Below are 22,963 nucleotides of genomic sequence, written 5' to 3' on the forward strand. Positions count from 1 at the left end.
TTATTATATAACTGATTTATTTGCATAATTTCAATATAGCCACATAATTTCACAATATTATTATAATATCTGTTAGATTGACTGACACATACATTCTCATTTAAAATTTCAGTGAAAGTTGTGATTAGTTGCAGTGGTTTACAGGTTAATAGATACAAATAAACACACACACGCAAAAGGTATATGCATCTTGCATAGTTACAATCAGTATCGTCATAATAACTGATTAACAAACTCTCATAATGTATGAAGTGATCTTTGTAAGTAAGACATTAAATGGGGAACTGGCGTCACACCCATTGTTTACATGAATACATGTGCATTCCCATTGTGAAGGAGGCATATTATGTGGCACTTGTTTCGTAATGTTCCAAGTTGTCCAGCTTCAATTCCGTCACTGCTCCCTGGTAGCTCTCCTTTTCAGGTGTCATTCCATCTGTTGAGGCCGTGTCTTAGCCAATTTAGATTAAGAGAAAATTAAACCGGGAGACTTATGGGTAATGCATCATTGGTTCACTTACCATTCCAATTAATGGATGCTTTCCAACTTGCTTCCTGATAAAACTTAAAAAAAATGAAAACAAACCCAGACTGGTTCTTGACCACTAACCATTCTTCACACCTTGCGTGAACATTATTTAAATGATTTCAATTGGTTTACTTGATTGCTTTATCATGATAACCCACAAAAGAGTCTTTTTTATCACAAGTGAGCTTCATGCATTGCCTAAACTTAGGTCTTAGCAAAGAATGAGAAACGGTATCCCTTATCTGGCTTGATAGGTCAAAGCAGTGCTCTCTTAGCATGGCATAGATGGGGCTACATGAACTTTTAGTCACATTTTGTGTAGTTAACAAATATATATATATATATATATATCACTCACACTATTAATGTAATAAAGTTTGTCTCAAGGCGGAACTGTTGACAAGAGGTACTTGTTTGCATGCGTCTCTGTCCGATGTTTTATACAGTAGATTTAACGGAGATTAAATGACCAGAGATGTACACAAATCACATATACAATATGCCTTGAGTAGTCACAATCAGCAGATCAAATTATAAACTATTCAACAGCTATTTCTTAATCATAGAGTCACTTACATTTATAACTAAATGTGCTGCTAGCTGTACTATAGCTTAGTTACTAAAACATCTTCACTACAGCTATGTTATGTCGATAACTGTACTATTACCTGGTTACGAATGAATCTTTACTATAGCCTGATTATGAGGATATCTTGACTATAGCCTGGTTATGACGTTATCTGTACTCTAGCCTGGTTACGAATATATCGGTACTATAGCCATTTCATGATGATATCTTCATGAATATATATTTACTATAGGTATGTCATGAGGATATCTTTACTATAGCCTGGATACAAATACATCTGTACTATATGCATTTCATGAAGATATTTGTACTATAGCCTGGTTACGAATATATCTCTCCTATAGCCATGTCATGAGGATTTCTTCATGAATATGTCTTTACTATAGCCTGGTTACGAATGTATCTTTACTTTAGGCATGTCATGAGGATATTTGTACTATAGCCTGATTATGAATATATTTTTGAGTATAGGCATGTCATGAGCATATCTTTACTATATCCTGGTTATTTGTAACCTTATCCCCCATCAGGTCAACCCTTCTTTTTGTCCTGTATCCAAATCACACAGGAGGTCCAGAAAGCCCAATGCAAAAGGCGCACATATGGCTCAAGACGGAGGCAAGCCAATGATGTGTGTGGCATCGAACATAATGGCTGGATCTGCCCGTGAGGAGTAAGTCTTTATCGAGGGAAAACAAAGCAAAAGTCTGATGTACACTCATTCACAAGTGACAACAGTTGGGTACCGTTTTTATGAAGAACACCTTCAGTCTTGTCCGTCCAATGCTGATAATGGAGGAGGATCTCATTGTTACTGGTGTTAGTGGTCAATCAAGAGGTACCGTTCCTGAGACATAATAACTTTCGGGCCAATTTAGTAGGATATAAAACAAGTGTTCCCTGCCCGCAATCACGCAGTCATCTATAATTTACAACATGTTCGTATTTGACAAATTTTGTTTCACACTAACCACTTGTTCTCCATATAATTTATGATTTTTTTTTCTATTCAGCACATCTTCGTTGAAAAGGAAAATGATAGTATGGGGAGTGGCAAGGCATGATAAATCAGGATCACTTGGTAAAGTTCTTGATAAGATAAGTGATACAATATACGTTACATCCAATTTAACACGAAATATAGTATATGTTAGATATATTGAGAAATTCAGAAAATACTTACAAATACAAATCTATTCACAAACGCACCAGGCAAAAGTATCACGTATTCGCTACAGGATAAATTAATCAGTATTTTCATGTCAATCATTGTAGTCTTTTGCTGATATAGCAATCAATTTGTTTTTGTTTTTTACAGAAACCAAGAAGAGGCTAGAAGAAGGAGTAATCTTTTGCTATTCATGACTGCACTGACGAAATTTCAAGTAAACTACTTTGCCTCGGTAAATACAAAAACAATGATCATTATGTATAGTATAGAAATGGTCTGGAAAGTCAGTGTAGATTTACACATTCCGCATTATGGGTACATAGTGACGCACAGGATAACGCCGTTGGCATATTTCTCTGTGTTTTGAGGTCTAGAGAATGCACATATCCTCATAACCTGGCTATTGTAAAGATATATTTGTAGCTAGGCTGTACTACATATTTCCTCATATCCGGAGTACAGCTATCATCATGACCAGGCTATATACAGATATCTTTATAACCTGTCTATAGTACAGCTAGGCTCATAACCAGGCCATAGTACAGATATCCTCATAACCAGGCCATAGTACATATATCTCCATAATGTTGCTATAGTGCATATCTATTTTAACCAGGTTATAGGATAGATAAATTCGTAACCTAGCTTCATAACTAGGATATAGTACTGCTGTCGCTCTATGATTAAGAGATAGCTGTTAAAACTTGACATGCTGATCATGACTACTCAATGCAATTGAATATTTGTTTGTGTAGATCTCATTGTCATCTAATCTAGTGTGTAACACATCGGACAGAGACGCCTCCAAACCAAAGTATTTTTACTGAACAGTACTATTTCTGCTTTGAGGCAAACTTGATTATGTGAGTGATATGTAGTTTTTAGCTACCCAGAATGTGGCTAAAAGTTCATGTCGCCCCATTTATGTCACGCTGAGAGAACACTGCTTTGATATATCAAGCCAGACAAAGAAAATTTGCATATGGATTCAGTGTCTTATTCTTTGCTAAGGCCTAAGTTCAGGCAATGCATGAACCTAACTTGCTATAAAAAGACTCGTTTGGCTAGGCAACCATGACAAGGAAATCATTGAGATAATGTTCATGCAAGCTGTGAAGAATGGTGGTTGGTCAAGAACCAGACTGAGTATGCTACCAAGTTTTAGCAGGAATCAGGTTGGAAAGCATTCATTAATTGGTATGGTAAGTGAATCAAAGCCTAATGTTGCTATGATCCACTACCCATAATTTCACCCGTTTTACTGTCCTATTAATCTTGATTGGCAAAGACAAGCAAGCCCGCCCTCAACAGATGAAATGACACCTGATAAGGAGAGCTACCAGGGGGAGTGGTGGAATTAGAGCTGGACTGTAATTGAAGTGTCATATAATTTGCCTCTCTCACAATGATAATGTACATACATTTATATAAATCATGGGGCTAACGCCAGTTCCTCATTTAATGTCCAAACTACATCATATGATCACTTCATACACTGTGAGAGTTTGTTAATCAATTTCAGGTTTCGTTCCACTGCCCACATACTATTGAGAATTGCCCCGGAAATTATGTTCAATAATGACAATCCTTTAGGTTCTTGACTTTTGTAACAATGTTCAGCACTCGCATATGTTGAAAGACGTGGGTAAAGATATTTTTGATGGGGCAAAAGTAAAGTCCACCTGTTTAAATAGAGAAAAAGAGTATTTTTAAAACTGATATAGTAATAACATTGTATCTGGTACTACATATAAATAAGAGGGTATGGTGTACAGACAGGACACTCTCAGTAATTTGTTAAATGTGAAAGCTCTTACGCATAAGCGTTGGCACGAAATTTTGCATGTGGGGGGCGGGGGGACTGCTCACCAACCTTACGCCGAAGAGGTTTGTGGGCATGTTCCCCTAAAACAAATTGCTGGTACAAAGGGTTAAAGCTTGATTTTAAAGGGGCACTGACCAAACAATTTTTTTTAACGGAGCGACTACCCACTGTGCCCCCTAGTACGACTGTGTTGAAATGTGTAGCCAAAATGAAATTATGCAAATGAGTGAATTATCAAATCACAATATCGTAGTGTATTTTAGACCATGCTATGATTTCATTGGCATAGTCTAGTAGCGCCTGGAAGCCATGTTGTTTTTTGCAAATTACTAATTATCCCTATATTTTGTTCACCCTCATACTATTTAAAATAATTGGGGTGGGGGTATATAAAAGGGGTCACATGACTCAATCACATTTATCTCAAGCAAGATATTAATAATTCTTTTAATAACAATTGCATCCTTTACTCTGTTTTTTCATATTACCTAAAATTTTGCAAATAGAATTGTGCATGGAATCATGGGAAGTAACGGCGTGCATTGCCATGTGATAATTGTCATCAAGGTGATTGATAGGTCATACTTGTTTTCAACTCTGGAAGGACAGTTGGAATCTAACAGGTGTGCTTGTGATTTACATAACAAAGAATGTTTACGATCCACTGACTTGCTTACGTGAGTGCCCGCATGTCATCGTGAGACAACTGCTAGAAATACCACATTCTGATTGGCTCATGTGAAAGCCCAAGTGGTGTACCTGAATCCGGGGCATTTGTGCCTATAAATAGGCTAGACTGTGGACAGTTGTGGTCCATCATTTCATGAGTACCCTGTGTGCTGCTGCGGCGATATTGTGAGACAAGTGGTACAGGCTTCAACCATCATTCTGTGAGATTTGTATGAACTGCTCTGCAATCTCTTGCTTTCAGCGGTACCTTCATGAATAACAGCGTTGCTCTGCAAGCAAGACTCCTGTATTTCTTTGTTGTTGTGTTACATTGACTGTCATCAATTTCCAAGTCGTGAAACTGTGAATTATCACCAATATACACTTCCCTAGGCAATCCCTTTTTTGTGAATTTATTCATTGTATTTTTCTGTGCTTTATTTCTTGTAATTATTTTGAGGGGTATTACACCCTGGAGCTTTAATTTGATATTTTGGTGTATGTGTATATGTATTTCATTTCCAGTACTATTGTCTTGTCTACCCCATTAAAAGAAACCTCTGTCCAGTGTGAGTTCTGTGTGTGCCCTCTCAATAGCAATAAGCAGGCCTTGCACTGTAACAGATTGATTTGAATATTACGCCCAGTAGTGTAGTGACGGCCATCTTGTATTTATGCTAACAAACGATTTTGTGAAACGTTTCCTGACTAATTTCGTGTGTAACACCCACACAGTTCCTAAAACAACTATTAAACTTTGGTCCCAAAATCTTATTTAAATACCCCTAAAATAAAAAAAATCGAAAGTTACAAAATATTGATTTTAAGAGGCGTGTTCCAATGCAAATCGACAAGAAAAAACAATTGCAGCATTTCCCACTCCAAAATGGTAGCAACGATTTCTGCTCTTTGAATACCAGTAGTTGTTGACACCTGTGACCTACTTATAGTGTCAGGTGACGGATGTCACGTGTTCTTATTTATACTAGAAACCTAGTCGTTCTCATAACTTGCAGATCATGCTAGAAATGAACGGTAAGGTTGCCATAATAACTGGAGGTGCTGACGGTATTGGAGAGGCCTTGGCTGACGACTTCTTGAACCGTCAAGCAAAGGTGAGTTCAATTTGTATTAGAGCACGGCTCCACACCCCCAGGAATTGCAGTACCGAGTCATAGGAAATGTCATTTGCATGGTCCGCCTAGTTGTTTTCTTTGTCCAAAGCTATTATCATTTCAACTTGAGGTGTTAATTCCGTACGCCAACAACGTGCATAAGACTATTGTCAAAGAAAACTACCATATGTCAATTTCTTGCAACGCGGAGCTTCTAATTCAGTTCCGTGTTTGTACAAAACAGTTCGTCGTTTGAAAGATTCGTTTTCGTCATTCGAATAAAACACAATGTAGTTATTATACAACGTTTGCCATATAGTGTCTTGTCGGGTAGTCAATAATGACGTTATGCAAAAAATAAGGCGCCCTAATAAAAACCTACACATATTTAGTTTTTAAATTGTCTAAACTTCATATATTAAATTCGAGAACATACTCGACTTATTGTCAGGGATGTATTTGGGACGACTGACACACATGAGTGCATGACGAGCCTCTCGAACGAACCCAGCTATTAGCATGTAATCATGACCACCCAATGTCAACCAGGCCCGTCACATCTACCAATGAACTAATCGAGGCCAGCACCCACGTCTTTTCACCAACAATGGCGTGAACACCATCTCGTTTTCACTTCTCGTAGCTGAATTCACGCTTTCACAGCTCACAAAATAGTATTTCTCATTAGCTCCATGGTATTAATTACACCATCAACGCTTTGATTACGTAGCCATACCTAGAGATTGAACAAACTACCAGGGATTAACAACTGCATTTGTCTAAACCCACGATCGAGTCATTTTGAGCAGTCAAAACGACTGTTTGGATCATGTCGCATTTCTGTCGCTTCCACGCAAAAATCACACTCACATCGCTCCGGACTTATACATTAACATCGAAATTGTATCATGGATATATTCATGGTTGTGTGTGATATGAAAATAACGCACCACCGGATTAAGATTGTCGAAAAGAATGATTTTGCGAAGCACCTTGAAAGGTTGTTTCACGCTTGAGTGTCATTTGCATACTGAAACTGGTGGCCATCGTTTCTTTTATACACCCAGAACCGCTGTTTTAATATAAAAATAATAAAATGTTCTCCACCTTCTCTACTAAACTTTTGAGCTGTGGTACTTGTATTCTCGTATAGAAATAATTATAAATTACTTATTTTGCTACTTTGACCTGCTCTCAATTTAGACAACAAGTAGAATGTATAGTTCTGGTCAATTGAATCGCCGCGATTGTTGTTACTCGCCGATGACATGCAACTAGGTCATCTGTATTATAATTTATTAACCCCAGACAGGCGGATGAAGTGTCGTGATTTGAGATGAGCATAAAATGCGTCACACAAGAAATTAAAGTATATGATTGTGGTTTTTTTTTATATATGTGCTGTATTACAAACATACGGTTATTACTTTAACAATAGTATACAACCAAATGAAAATACTTTTGGAGCACACACGTGAATTGAAGCTACGCGTTGAAGACAGAACCATGGTAGTATATGAACGTGCGTTTATTTTGCAGGGAGTGTATATTGTCGACATCAACGAGAAGAAGGGACAAGAAACGTTAAGCTCTCTGAAAGATAAGCACGGCGCTGGACGAATTCAATTCTGGAAATGTGACGTCAGAAACACAGATGAACTCGAAGGTAAATACATGAAATTAACACATACACAGAAAAATATATATTTAATAAAATGAATACCAACATTGTTTTAATTGTTGCCTTTGACTGTTATCAAATGTCTGACGTCTTCAACACACGGTGCTAAGTAATATTCAATGTGTCTAATATGTTTCTAGAATTTCAATTTAAATTATATATATTCGCCAACAGGTGCGTTCAAAGACTGTTTGGGCCAATATGGTCAATTAGATATCGTTTGTAACAATGCTGGTATTCTCAATGAATATACACGTAAACTGATGATAGATATCAACTTGGTAAGTGTCGTCGTAATGTGTTAGTATACACAATTTACGTGGGCGTTATTCTCGGAATTTTTGGCCATCGTCATAAAGCAATTTGGCCTGATCTGCAGCAGCTCGTGACTTGAATATCATTGGCCAATTTTAAAATATCTTATTTGCATATTAAAAGTGAGAAAAAGAATTGTAGAGATTTATGTGAAAACCATGGAAACCATGGCGGGGCAACTTGAAAAATAGTTCCTTGAAACTTGAACGCTCATTTCTGCTCCAATTGTAATTTATGCCTATCCATAATTCTACACATGTTCTTGTGCGTTAGTGTAAGTGAATGAAATATGAGAGAGAATGTGCTACGATGTGTTTATATGCATTCAACACACATGCAAACAGTTTGTGCCTTATGTGAGTGTGAATTTCATTTGTGTACAGACTTGAAAATATCAAGTTGATCACTGATTTCAGCAGAATGTCCAATGAAACAGTTTATCTGCTGTACTGATAAGGCCTGTGATAAATTTATTTTGTAACCACTTGTACGTCTCATGTGACCCATTAATTTTTCTAGTGATAAATTTCAGAAAATCAACAATTGTATTCATATGCATAGAGTCTTCAAGTGTTGCCTAATTATTACAGTTGTATTTGCATACAGACTGTAATTACTAATCGTATTCACATGCAGAATGTAATTACTGTTGTTGTATTTACACACAGACTGTAATTACTAGTCGTATTCACATGCAGACTGTAATTACTGTAGTTGTATTTACATGCAGACTGTAATTACTAGTATTCACATGCAGACTGTAATTACTGTTGTTGTATTTACACACAGACTGTAATTACTAGTCGTATTCACATGCAGACTGTAATTACTGTAGTTGTATTTACATGCAGACTGTAATTACTAGTTGTATTCACATGCAGACTGTAATTACTGTAGTTGTATTTACACACAGACTGTAATCACTTGCCGTATTTACACACAAACTGTAATTACTAGTCGTATTCACATGCAGACTGTAATTACTGTAGTTGTATTTACATGCAGACTGTAATTACTAGTCGTATTCACATGCAGACTGTAATTACTGTAGTTGTATTTACATGCAGACTGTAATTACTAGTATTCACATGCAGACTGTAATTACTGTTGTTGTATTTACACACAGACTGTAATTACTAGTCGTATTCACATGCAGACTGTAATTACTGTAGTTGTATTTACATGCAGACTGTAATTACTAGTTGTATTCACATGCAGACTGTAATAACTGTAGTTGTATTTACACACAGACTGTAATTACTAGCCGTATTTACACACAAACTGTAATTACTAGTCGTATTCACATGCAGACTAATTACTGTAGTTGTATTTACATGCAGACTGTAATTACTAGTCGTACTCACATGCAGACTGTAATTACTGTTGTTGTATTTACACACAGACTGTAATTACTAGCCGTATTCACATGCAGACTGTAATTACTGTAGTTGTATTTACATGCAGACTGTAATTACTAGTCGTATTCACAAATAGACTGTAATTACTGTAGTTGTATTTACATGTAGACTGTAATTACTAGTCGTATTCACATGCAGACTGTAATTACTAGTCGTATTCATATGCAGACTCTAATTACTAGTCGTATTCACATGCAGACTGTAATTACTGTAGTTGTATTTACATACAGACTGTAATTACTAGTCGTATTCACATACAGACTGTAATTACTGTAGTTGTATTTACATACAGACTGTAATTACTAGTCGTATTTACACACAGACTAATTACTGTAGTTGTATTTACATGCAGACTGTAATTACTAGTCATATTCACATGCAGACTGTAATAACTGTAGTTATATTTACACACAGACTGTAATTACTAGTCGTATTCACATGTAGACTTAATTACTGTAGTTGCATTTACACACAGACTGTAATTATTAGCCGTATTCACATGCAGACTGTAATTAATATAGTTGTATTTACATGCAGACTGTAATTACGAGTCGTATTCACATGCAGACTGTAATTACTGTAGTTGTATTTACATACAGACTGTAATTACTAGTCGTATTCACATGCAGACTGTAATTACTAGTCGTATTTATATGCAGACTGTAATTACTAGTCGTATTCACATGCAGACTGTAATTACTGTAGTTGTATTTACATACAGAGTGTAATTACTAGTCGTATTCATATGCAGACTGTAATTACTGTAGTTGTATTTACATACAGACTGTAATTAATAGTCGTATTCACATGCAGACTGTAATTACTAGTCGTATTCACAATCAGACTGTAATTACTAGTCGTATTTACATGCAGACTGTAATTACTAGTCGTATTCACATGCAGACTGTAATTACTAGTCGTATTTACATTCAGACTCTTATTACTAGTCGTATTCACATGCAGACTGTAATTACGGTAGTTGTATTTACATACAGACTGTAATTACTAGTCGTATTCACATGCAGACTGTAATTACTGTAGTTGTATTTACACACAGATTGTAATTACTAGTCGTATTCACATGCAGACTGTAATTACTGTAGTTGTATTTACATACAGACTGTAATTACTAGTCGTATTCACATGCAGACTGTAATTACTAGTCGTATTCACAATCAGAGTGTAATTACTAGTCGTATTTACATGCAGACTGTAATTACTAGTCGTATTCACATGCAGACTGTAATTACTGTAGTTGTATTTACATACAGACTGTAATTACTAGTCGTATTCACAATCAGAGTGTAATTACTAATCGTATTTACATGCAGACTGTAATTACTAGTCGTATTCACATGCAGACTGTAATTACTAGTCGTAGTTACATACAGACTGTAATTACTAGTCGTATTCACATGCAGACTGTAATTACTGTAGTTGTATTTACATACAGACTGTAATTACTAGTCGTATTCACATGGAGACTGTAATTACTGTTGTTGTATTTACACACAGACTGTAATTACTAGTCGTATTCACATGCAGACTGTAATTACTGTAGTTGTATTTACATACAGACTGTAATTACTAGTCGTATTCACATGCAGACTGTAATTACTAGTCGTATTCACAATCAGAGTGTAATTACTAGTCGTATTTACATGCAGACTGTAATTACTAGTCGTATTCACATGCAGACTGTAATTACTAGTCGTAGTTACATACAGACTGTAATTACTAGTCGTATTCACATGCAGACTGTAATTACTGTAGTTGTATTTACATACAGACTGTAATTACTAGTCGTATTCACAATTAGAGTGTAATTACTAGTCGTATTTACATGCAGACTGTAATTACTAGTCGTATTCACATGCAGACTGTAATTACTAGTCGTAGTTACATACAGACTGTAATTACTAGTCGTATTCACATGCAGACTGTAATTACTGTAGTTGTATTTACATACAGACTGTAATTACTAGTCGTATTCACATGCAGACTGTAATTACTGTAGTTGTATTTACACACAGATTGTAATTACTAGTCGTATTCACATGCAGACTGTAATTACTGTAGTTGTATTTACATGCAGACTGTAATTACTAGTCGTATTCACATGCAGACTGTAATTACTGTAGTTGTATGTACATGCATACTGTAATTACTAGTCGTATTCACATGTAGACTGTAATTACTGTAGTTGTATTTACATGCAGACTGCCATTACTAGTCGTATTCACAATCAGACTGTAATTACTAGTCGTATTTACATGCAGACTGTAATTACTAGTCGTATTCACATGCAGACTGTAATTACTAGTCGTATTTACATACAGACTGTAATTACTAGTATTCACATGCAGACTGTAATTACTGTAGTTGCATTTACACACAGACTGTAATTACTAGTCGTATTCACATGCAGACTGTAATTACTGTAGTTGTATTTACATGCAGACTGTAATTACAAGTCGTATTCACATGCAGACTGTAATTACTGTAGATGTATTTACATACAGACTGTAATTACTAGTCGTATTCACATGCAGACTGTAATTACTAGTCGTATTCACATGCAGACTGTAATTACTGTAGTTGTATTCACATACAGACTCTAATTACTAGTTGTATTCACATGCAGACTGTAATTACTAGTCGTATTCACAATCAAACTGTAATTACTAGTCGTATTTACATGCAGACTGTAATTACTCGTCGTATTCACATGCAGACTGTAATTACTAGTCGTATTCACAATCAGACTGTAATTACTAGTCGTAGTTACATGTAGACTGTAATTACTAGTCGTATTCACATGCAGACTGTAATTACTGTTGTTGTATTTACATGCAGACTGTAATTACTAGGCGTATGCACATGCAGACTGTAATTACTAGTCCTATTCACATGTAGACTAATTACTACAGATGTATTCACATGCAGACTGTAATTTCTAGTCGTATTCACATATAGACTGTAATTACTAGTCGTATTCACATGCAAACTGTAATTACTAGTCGTATTCACATGCCGACTGTAATTAATGTAGTTGTATTTACACGCAGACTGTAATTACTAGTCGTATTCACATGCAGACTGTAATTACTAGTCCTACTCACATGTAGACTAATTACTACAGATGTATTCACATGCAGACTGTAATTACTAGTTGTATTCACATGCCGACTGTAATTACTGTAGTTGTATTTACATGCAGACTGTAATTACTAGTCGTATTCACATGCAAACTGTATTTACTGTAGTTGTATTTACATGCAGACTGTAATTACTAGTCGTATTCACATGCAGACTGTAATTACTGTAGTTGTATTTGCATGCAGACTGTAATTACTAGTCACATTCACATACAGACATATTACTACAGATGTATTCATATGCAGACTGTAATTACTAGTCCTACTCACATGCAGACGAATTACTACAGATGTATTCACATGAAGACTGTAATTATTATTCGTATTCACATGCAGACTAATTACTACAGATGTATTCACATGCAGACTGTAATTACTAGTCGTATTCACATGCAGACGAATTATTACAGATGTATTCACATGCAGACTGTAATTACGGCAGTTGTATTTACATGCAAACTTTTAACATCACTGGCTACTTTTAGAACTTAGACATTGAACTTTGTATGTCCGTCATTGCATCTATATGTATGGAGCAGTATCTTACACACGATTGGACTAATCTGGTTCAAACTTCACACATACGTCACACATTTGTTTTATGGTCAGATTTAAGATAGCCGAATGCCAGCTATTTTAAGGCCAAGATACATCAAAATCACATTTTCCACTTCGAAACCTGATTTTAGTTATGTTTAAACGATTTGATTTAAACATAGTAAACACATTGGGCATCATTTACCATCATGCATGCAATTTCATTTTTTGGATTGACTTCAAATGGCCGACTGATGGCCATTTTGCTTTAAAGAGTGTAGTCTCAAATCCATATATCGGATTGGACGAGATCATTTAAAATAAGTCTTGGAACAATATAAACGGAAAAGAGTACTGTATTTTACTGTCTCTCAGTTACAGGAGTTTTCTTGCGCACCATATCAGGCTGGAGAGACACATCATAACGTTTTGACCACCCTGGAAAAGTCACTTAAGTGTTACTGTCTGCGTGCTGGATTTGTCGTACTTTGGCGACTGCCCGTCGATTCGCTCCATCAACTGCCTCAATGATGTCTCCCCGTTCATATGTGAAAGAGACCATACTGATACAATTACGGGAACAATTACAAATCATGTATGTTAAAATATGGCGATAAAGACAACTCCACGGAGCTCTAAACTAATTAACATTTTCAACAGTATATGTTTATTGTCATAATTATAGAGTATATAAAGAACCCATCGTGAAAAAACAAAAAAATAGTTCCACGCGTAAGAAAGTATGTATGAGTACTTCGTCTCATGCATTGCTTTCTAATCTAGCTTATCTAACTGTTTACGACCCATATTCAAAAAAGTAAACAAACTCCACATGACGTCGACATTTTATCGCACCCGAGTAACTGCCTCCGCAACTCGCGTTTTTTGTGGCTAGGTTATTAGCGTGTTGTTCCCGTAATGAGCTTCGAGCTCGAATACTGCCTTTGAGATGTATTATTTACACAACATTGGACTGTGTTACATCTTCGATATCCCATAAAAGTCATATTTATGAGGACAAATGCTCATAAAATTCCTAGAAAAAGTCAGTCAGTCAAGTCAGACTCGAAAACAGCACGTTTTGTGTATATACCATCCTAAAATGAAGTCAAATTTATTTATGGCACATACCCACATGGTACGGAGCTGGACGAGCAGAGTGTGCGATCTACATATTCTCTAAGTTCAGGTGGATATATATCTTTGGAATATAATTTTAGATAATGAGCTATATATCTAGACATATGTAACATGTATACACACCTGTTTCTTATTGATTGGATTATGTTCTATGGTGCTAATTTTTTATTTGTGGTATAAGTTTGTCGATTGTTTGTGTGTTATTGGACTTATATGACTGCATGTTATAATATCGTTTGGGTATGCTGTTATTTATATATTGCTACAAATTCATAATAATCTCAAAGAGCTGAAGTCGTTGTGTAGTGCTTTTGAGTGTTGTGTCAATAATCTGTTTCACACGCATTGTATATGTAATACATTGCGTATATCGAACTGAGCGCGTTGTACATGTCACTCCAGGCCCGTAGTTTGGAGGGGGGGTCGGGGGGTTTGGTCGAACCCCCTAAATTTTGGAAGTGAGTAGATTTATGATCGTAGATTAGAACATAATAAGACAAACAGTATTAATTAAAATAATTATCATTGTTTAAATCACTTGACTCCGTGAGGTAACTATCAGAGTAATATAATGAGTAATGCATAGTAATGAGCATTTAGGTGGCAACGAGCTTTAAATGTCAGTCTTGAAGTTATGCTGTCTCAGCTCAACAGCAGCCTACCAAAACAGGTTGTTATAAATAGGCAAGCTTTTATCCCGTTTTTTCGGGATGGTGTAATGAAGATCGCGTTTAAGCACCATGTTAAAACAACATTGAAACAATAATGTAATGGTAGTCACTCTCTGAATGATGTGGTGGTCCTGAATAGGGCAGTTTGTCTTGTGCTAATGTTCGCTCAGTTAGTAAAGTGTGGGGATCGAACGAGATTGACACCACCACACCACACTGTACTTTCCTAGTTTGGTTCATTAGTTTTGTATTCTTTAAGTTAATGATGGCATATATACTGTTTTGTCCCAAGTGTATCAGCCAAATGTAGTCAACTTATTGTATTAGTATGTGTAGCCTGTGTTATTGGTCAACAGCTACGGGTTGAACATATCATTAAACACATGCCGAAGATTTATCATCACAAGTAGTATAGGTCGAAGAGCTTCTTGCAGCCAACAATTTACCCCACAGTGTTGCTTCAGCACTGAAACTATGCGATGAATCATAAATTGCAAACATATTTTTTACATGTTTTTTTTTTTTTTGATGTCTTAGAAAATGTACTATATTTTATTGGGTTCATAAAAGGAGTTGTAGTTATTGAAGTCTATTGAGACCGCTGCTAAACTGCCACTGTATGCATATTATTTCACCCCTCTCTAAAAACAGATTTACAGTGAACCAAATATATTTACATACTGTAAGAAACTTTGTAGTGTGCCATTGGTTAGTGCATTTAATTTGTTTGATGCAATCATTGTGCCAACTGATTCTTATGGTGGCGATATGGGGGTACGTATATTCGGAAATCGAAAAGGTATAGATAACATTTTGCAGATATCTACCCGGTACTTAGCATTAATAGTTGTACAAACAATGTAGCGATGTTAGACAATGTGAAAGGCTGCCATTGTGCTGTGGTTATTTCAAGCGTTGTATCTAATATTGGTTAAAATTACTGAAACCCCAAAACATGTTATATCATGCTTAAACGATTAGACAAGACCAGCAGACTTGCTTGGGAAACCCACATAAAAATCTCCTGTTCAAATATGGTTTCGGCATTGTCTGTTTTGAAAAACAAGTTGGAGATACTGCAAATTTCTTAGGGATATTTACTCAAAGAATAAACAAATAGTGGCATGCCTCAATTTCACAATCATCCAGGCTGTGTACTTTTGGAAAAATAAAAGTAGTATTATAACCTGGGAGATTCATTGGCAAGCAATTATATACTGACGAGTTTTCGCTGTTTTGGCCATAAACATAATGTTGAATTAGGCAGACACACAGAAATACAGTTAGACCAATAATTTTTTAGTTTTTGCAGCGATACGTTCGAATTTAGCAAGTTAGAAAATGAAATTCACTTTGTATTTATATGTCCATTTTATAATGATCCAATGGCTGATCTTTTGTCAATAACCCTATGCAATTATGCAAATACTGACAATCTGGGCTTACTTCGTCGCTACGCAAACTGCCACACCATATATCAAATAGCTCTATATCTTTTAAAAGTTTTCAAGCGACGAGATGAATATGAATTCAGCTTAACTTAGTACCATATGTTTACATGGATGTTGTATTGTGTTTAAAACGTGCTACGCACTTTTCTACCCATTACATTTTATACGATAGGCTGAGGTAATAAAATTACATAATACAAAATTGACTAATACTAAAATGCATAATTGTAGACAGATTTCGACATGAAATCGTGTCACTTTTATGTGCGTAACTCGTAAGTAGCCTTCTACCTTAAAATACTTACACAATAATGCTAAGATAAGTATAGTCTTGTCTTTTTTGTGTACAACATTTTGCCGTAGTGGATCTAGGGTGTGGGTGTGTTTGTCTGTGGGTGAGGAATGGCTCATGACCCCTTCTCTAAAATGGTAAAATAGTTCAAAGATATTATGTGAAATATTTTACCAACGTAACACAAAGTAAACCAAATGAATTTAAAACCGATAATATAAAAATGTCTGTAACAGAGCTCGCTCCAAAACACTTTTTGAATATTATAAAATTTACACATTTCACATCAAATATATAATTGTTGTTTTCGAACCTCCTATTCAAAAGTGCTGGCTACGGGCCTGCACTCTGTGACGTTTTGTGATGAAGTATGCATAGAACCATTAAGTTGAAAAAGCAATGTATTATTTCAGACTGCTGTCATAGAAGGAACATACCTTGCCGTGAAATACATGGGAACACAAAATGGTGGAAAAGGAGGTGTTGTAGTCAATAGTGCGTCAATACTTGGTGAGATGTAACAATATGTTTCAAAATCGTACAGATACATAAAGTGTAGTACAATACTGTTATGCATCTTATATACTCTAATTTGAGTTAACATATAGTTGATTAAATTACACGGGTTTTTAAATTGTTTTGCTTTTTGCAGGTTTAATTCCACACAATTTATCCGCCGTATATGCAGCAAGCAAGCATGGAATTGTTGGATTCACACGAAGTGTGGCGGTGAGTTTGAAAATTATTAAATCTTATGAATTGGCCACTAATAAATTTTCTGTTTTTTTTTCATTCTCAGAAATAGCTTTCCATTTGTATTTTGTATATGTATTTATACAAGTCTGTGGTGATTGTGGTATGACATGCATGTTACATGTAATCAGACAACGCTGGAAAAAGCAAATGTTAACATTATCGCCTCTGTAAGAGTTGTCTTCCGCCGTCTCCTACATTGACAGATTAACACATATTTATACTTTGCAGTTTGAGCCAGACTTGGTAAGCAATGGAGTTCGTGTTGTTGCTATATGTCCGACTGTTGTTGACACAACACTGATTCCCAGTGCCCTGGAGAAAGGGGCGAAATACACAAAGGAAATAAAACAAGGTTTAGCAGGCTTGCCAGTGCTAAAGTAAGTAATGCGGATATTAGTATATTTGCCGGGAAATAATCACCGAGCACAGCTACCAAATACCCAAGCGTACCGTTTATAACCTAATTATAATATGACAACGTTGAATACTTAATGGAAAAACGGAATCTTTCTGAAACGAAGTGTGGGGAGGGATGAAATTACTCCGAGACACGTTCGAACAGGCATGTAATTCAGGCATGTATACACATGAATTGACATTATAAATATCGCGGATTAATACATTAACACATGTTAAGGTGGAGATGCAGGTTCGTGGGCACTTGGAAATAAAAATTTTGTTTTTGCTTTTTATTATCCGAACAGTCTTGGCTATAGACTGTTGAAATTTTGTAGAATTGTGAATAGTGGAACATACCCAAAACATAAATAATACAAAAGTGACAAGATCTCCATAATATACACTATATTTAACCTATAACAAAACGATAATACATTTAAATTTGGAACTGTTTCAGTCATTTTAATTATGAGCATTAGCAAACTTCTTACTGAGTGAATTGTTATGCAAATTAGCAATTATCTCAGCTTCTTTTTGGTGCACATCCCAGAACTTTAAAAAAATAGCTCCCAGACGCTTTGACCTTTTGTTTTGAGATTTTCACAAATGATTGACAATGTGTTTATCTTCAAAACGTCGTCTGGGCATTGTTTTTGGTTGAACAGTGTTACAACAATCGTACAGACAACTAGCCTGGGTGTTAATGTATGCATAAACTTGAAGTAGTGAAATTTTAGCTGCTGCCCTGCAAAATTGACAACTGGTAGACAGTTTTCAAGACGGCACTTTCTTCATAGTAAACAGATGTACCCATAAATCACTTTAGACCAAAAACGCACATTTTTGTGCATATTACAAAAAGTGTCCATAAAAAAAATACCAATACAAATTCATACAATAAGCTTTCCGAAAATATATAGTTTTGTGGACAAGGGAGGTCATCATGGTTTCCTAATTAACTAATTAAAATACCTGTCGGGTAAACTGCATAATTACCTTAAGAGTGGTAAATTTGAACATGGCGGTTTGAAATTTTTCAAGTTGTCGTTTTCGAGGATTTTAGTTTTGTTTTGGAGAAATATAATTGCTAGTATACACATATACACAGCCTCAGAAATTGCAGTTTTTGAACAGGTTTTCTGTGGCGACTGAGCTTGAGCATACTGTTTCACTAGTGGAGAAGTTTCTCTGACACTGTACTTGAGCCATGCCCGATGTTAACGGCCGAACGACGCTGGAACTGGGGACCATCGGAAGGTCATTGTTACCACTTTCATCGACGGTAGGGACACTAACTTTTGACATTAAAATGTCAATACACCGACATTTTTGTTCACTATAACTGTTGCGGCAGTAATTACTGATACTCTCTTCATCCCGACGGCCACTTAAATTCATGATTAACCGTGTTGGTATTCCAACGTCGTTCAATGATTTTATAGTGGCTGCTTTCACACAGTGGTGAGTTGATATTTTTTTCATCATTTCCCCCAAAGTATTGTGACCCAAAGGAGCGTTTGTATACCAAGTTACCTGTAAAGTTACTAATATGCAGCTGGAAAAAAGCATTATTGCTTGTATAATATAACAGGACAAAGTGGGAAGTCTGTTTTGTACAAGTCATCCTTCAAATCCCCGGGGTGTTTTTTGGTTGCTTTCAAATAGGCCAAAGTGATATAATCCCGTCCCCTGTCATCTTTCTTTAAAACAAAACTCAAAAAGTTTGTGTAAATCCCGGAGACCCCCCGTCCCCTTCGGCAAAAGAAAAACTCTACATAAAACCACACCAAATGTAAAAGGGACACCGGGTCACGGTCGGACAGTGTCTCGCTGGTAAACATGTCATGTCTCCCGCACTGATAACCCTTTTTTTGTTGGATTTTATCTTACATCCTCCCGCTTCAAACTTTTTACTTTCTCTATAAATACATTATTGACAGTTTGGAATTACCGATCTTTGATAATGTTAATGGGGCGATTGAATGGAACATTGGTTATGTGGCGATGGATTGCTGCTCGAATTCCAGCGTAGCTTCTTATGCTGTATTCTTTCCCGTCTCTAGCCCTGACGTTGGCATAAAAATTCTTTAATATTTTTGCCAGCTCTTGCACTTCCACCATTTTGAAGGCTGGGTCGATTTTCCGTTCAGAACACCACACTTTACAAAATAATATATAATTTTAGTACGGAAATTGGGTCATCATGGGGTCAAACGTTCAACGGATTCTTTGCAGACAACGAAAATTGTGGCGTTCACCGGTACAAACTATAGTTACGATATTTTTAATTTTGACTTTTATCACACTTACATTTGAGTAATTTCACACCCTATTTAGTGGAGGCGTTAGTACTCACTTCATTTTTCTTTGCTGCCAAGTTTTCGACTATTTCCTCAGAAAATTATGTGAATCTTTGCCCTTCGGCAGACACCGGCATCTGTTGTTCTGGCTCGTTATTACCGCCGGCGCTCTGTTGCTCCCATTTAACAGTAGCTTGAAGAAATTCTTCGTCAGTAGCGTCAAATTCATCCAGCTGGTCCCATTAGAAATTTAGATCAAAATTAATTTGAGGCTCGTCGTCTGACATAATTACAATGTTCTGAAAATGCCGCTAGTGACTTGCAGACGACAATATTTATCATATTTCAATACAGTTTATGTTACCTTGCCCGTACCATCAAAGATGGAAGGGAAAGGTATATTAAGGGAAAATTTTTGTCCGGCGTTGTCGTCGTCGTCGTCGTCGTCGTTGTCGTCGTCGTTAATAATTGTTATTGTGTGCATGATAACTTTACTAATTCTATTCCAAACTTCATCAAACTTGGTCACCTTGTTCATCAGTATAAAGTCTTCCCTGAGTTTGAACAACAGATTTCCTGTATGAAAATATCATGCAAAAAATGAGAAAAACTGATAAAATATTTTGACTGTTTCTACTTGACTGATCACTGGTGATACACATCAAAGGTCACTGATCTCAGTGGAAATATGCATTGTTGTATGTGTTCAATGAAGCAAATGATTTATCTTGTAACAATATCCTTGGTAATGTATCTCAGAATCCCTTACTGGGTTTCAAAACCAACTCATGGAGAGATTGCACAGTCTGATACACATTTGCAAACCTACCAATAAATCTTTACAGAAAACAAGATGTCAGAAAATCAATATAAGCACTCCTATGAACTGGGTGCCAAACTTTGATCAAGATCTGAAGCTAATAGAAAATCTGTTTAGTTCAAAGTTATCAAATCAAAAACAATACATAAAAAATACATAAAAAGCAAAACATTTCATCCACATTTTAAAAAGAAAATTGTTCTAAAATATATGTATTCTGTATTTGACAAACAGTTGTTTCGACAAATGAAAACTCAGAGGAATATGTTTCAGCTATTAGAACAGAATGATAGAGTTTTTATAATACTAGTTTAAAAACTCACTTCAAACAAAGATTGCAGTGTTTGAAGATGTAGGTTCTCAGGAGGCAACAGTACTGTTGACTTCTCCCTCCACTGGACACCAACTAACTATTTAAGTTGATTTGCATACAAAGCAGAGCTTGCAACATGATAGCTATTCATAAAGGGTGTTTTTTTTTACTTTTCATATAATACAGTAGTCACACAATGAGGCAGTTCATATTTGTCTCAGTGAATCATTAATTTTTGACAGACACCTGTACAAAATACTTGGACAAAAGCCAGCTAAGATTTTCTGTTCTCTTGCATGTTTTATGAATCTATTCACGTCTAAATGCAGCACTTTTTTTTTTGCAATGAGGCATTTGTTTTTATACTAAAATATCTGAATTACTTTGAATAAAGCTGGAAATTATATCCCTTAAAATAATTAAACAAATAAGGCACAAATGTTTTTGTAAGATATTTACATCTTTAAAGGACATTCGGTAGACTGATTCCCCACTGTTAGTTCAACCCCAAAACTTTTTTGTATTCAAAATTAATTATGACAATGTATATTTATATTGAAACAAACTATGTTTTTATTAATTATTCATCGAACAGGGCCCGAGTCATATATTGTCAGATATAAACCCTGGCTTCAGCCAATCAGATTCACACTGGTCATATTATAATGGCTAATACATTGCTCTCATATGGTACAATATTGGCAGGTCACGATATAATCGCAACGGGATAACAGTTGGTGACGAAATAGTCTTATTCATGTTATAAATGCTAATATCTGTTTGTGTATTTTGTAGGTTACGTGACGTCACATCGACTGTGGTGCGCCTTATTGAAGACGGTAGTGCAAACGGAACAACCAGACTAATAAGAGTCGGTCAAGATCCCGAAGACATTTGCCCCCCTGAATTGTTCTAAATTGGATGTTTCACCACACCATATGTTTCCATTATGTTTTAATTTACAAATGACGTTAACTTTTTGTAGTTTCTTGTTTAAACATGCAACATCCATGATGATGTATACTTACTTGTAACGGGGAAAAGCAACATATCCATTGATAAATATTGTGCGTCTGTGACGACATTGTTTCTTTCAGATATTTAGCTAATCAACAAAATTAATATTAGACAATGCTGTCCCCCATCTTTCTCCAGTCATTTCTAGAAAACCTTAACTTTATGACCGTAGCAATAATTATGATTCCTTCTAATCCATGGTTCATTTTAACACTGGATACAATATATATTTATGTGCAAATTATTTTTCCGCTTTGGAACAAATTACAACTCACCATGCAACTTCCCTGACTTTATCGGTTTAATAGCCCCGATATAACGCAGCTCCCGGTTCCATAGTGCTCGTATCAGTGTACATTTCAAATGATTTTGTTTTATTCTCGTACGTTAAAATTTTGGGTGTACACAATCAGTCAGCAATAAATTAAAATGCCTCTTCATAATGTGGAAGTCTTGAATGTTTAATCCTTCTCATCTTCATTGGCTGACATGCTGTTAGCTGATGTAGCGATTTCGTTATACCTGTGTATACTTGGACACATACTACAGATCACAGTTAATATATGTTATCTAGTGATGGCCAGTTTTTTGAGGGCTTTTCATTCCTTGCTGGATCGTCTTTCCAAGAAATAATGTGTCGTCAATATTTTACACAATCACTAAATAGTTAACTATAAATGTCCTGAAGAATACATATACAATCACTATGGGGGTAATGGAGGGGCGGGGTCAGGATTAGGAATCGAGTTCAGAACATTCATGTATTGACAAATTATTTTACTTGTGTGAGGTAGGTT

At 35.8% G+C, this 22,963-nt stretch overlaps 1 protein-coding gene across 1 annotated transcript; it reads left to right on the plus strand.

Moving 5' to 3' along the window:
* Nucleotides 1-5,733: 5,733 nt before the first annotated feature.
* LOC100378679 (15-hydroxyprostaglandin dehydrogenase [NAD(+)]-like) lies at nt 5,734-22,616 on the plus strand. Its single transcript, XM_002737667.3, has 7 exons — nt 5,734-5,898; nt 7,438-7,564; nt 7,754-7,860; nt 16,975-17,071; nt 17,214-17,290; nt 17,546-17,694; nt 21,945-22,616. The coding sequence occupies exons 1-7, from the start codon at nt 5,803-5,805 to the stop codon at nt 22,063-22,065; spliced, it is 774 nt and encodes a 257-aa protein (XP_002737713.1). The 5' UTR covers nt 5,734-5,802; the 3' UTR covers nt 22,066-22,616.
* The last annotated feature ends 347 nt before the right edge of the window (nt 22,617-22,963 follow it).

The sequence above is a fragment of the Saccoglossus kowalevskii genome, chromosome 16 (genome assembly GCF_978046115.1).
Source record: "Saccoglossus kowalevskii chromosome 16, keSacKowa6.1, whole genome shotgun sequence".
Classification (NCBI taxonomy): Eukaryota; Metazoa; Hemichordata; class Enteropneusta; family Harrimaniidae; genus Saccoglossus; species Saccoglossus kowalevskii.

Bases quoted from the DNA above. Each gene is read 5' to 3' on its own strand.
- LOC100378679 (XM_002737667.3), top strand. From the start codon at position 5,803: ATGCTAGAAATGAACGGTAAGGTTGCCATAATAACTGGAGGTGCTGAC. The intron at 7,861-16,974 runs GTAAGTGTCGTC...GTATTATTTCAG, and splicing joins TGATGATAGATATCAACTTG to ACTGCTGTCATAGAAGGAAC. The intron at 17,291-17,545 runs GTGAGTTTGAAA...TATACTTTGCAG, and splicing joins GATTCACACGAAGTGTGGCG to TTTGAGCCAGACTTGGTAAG.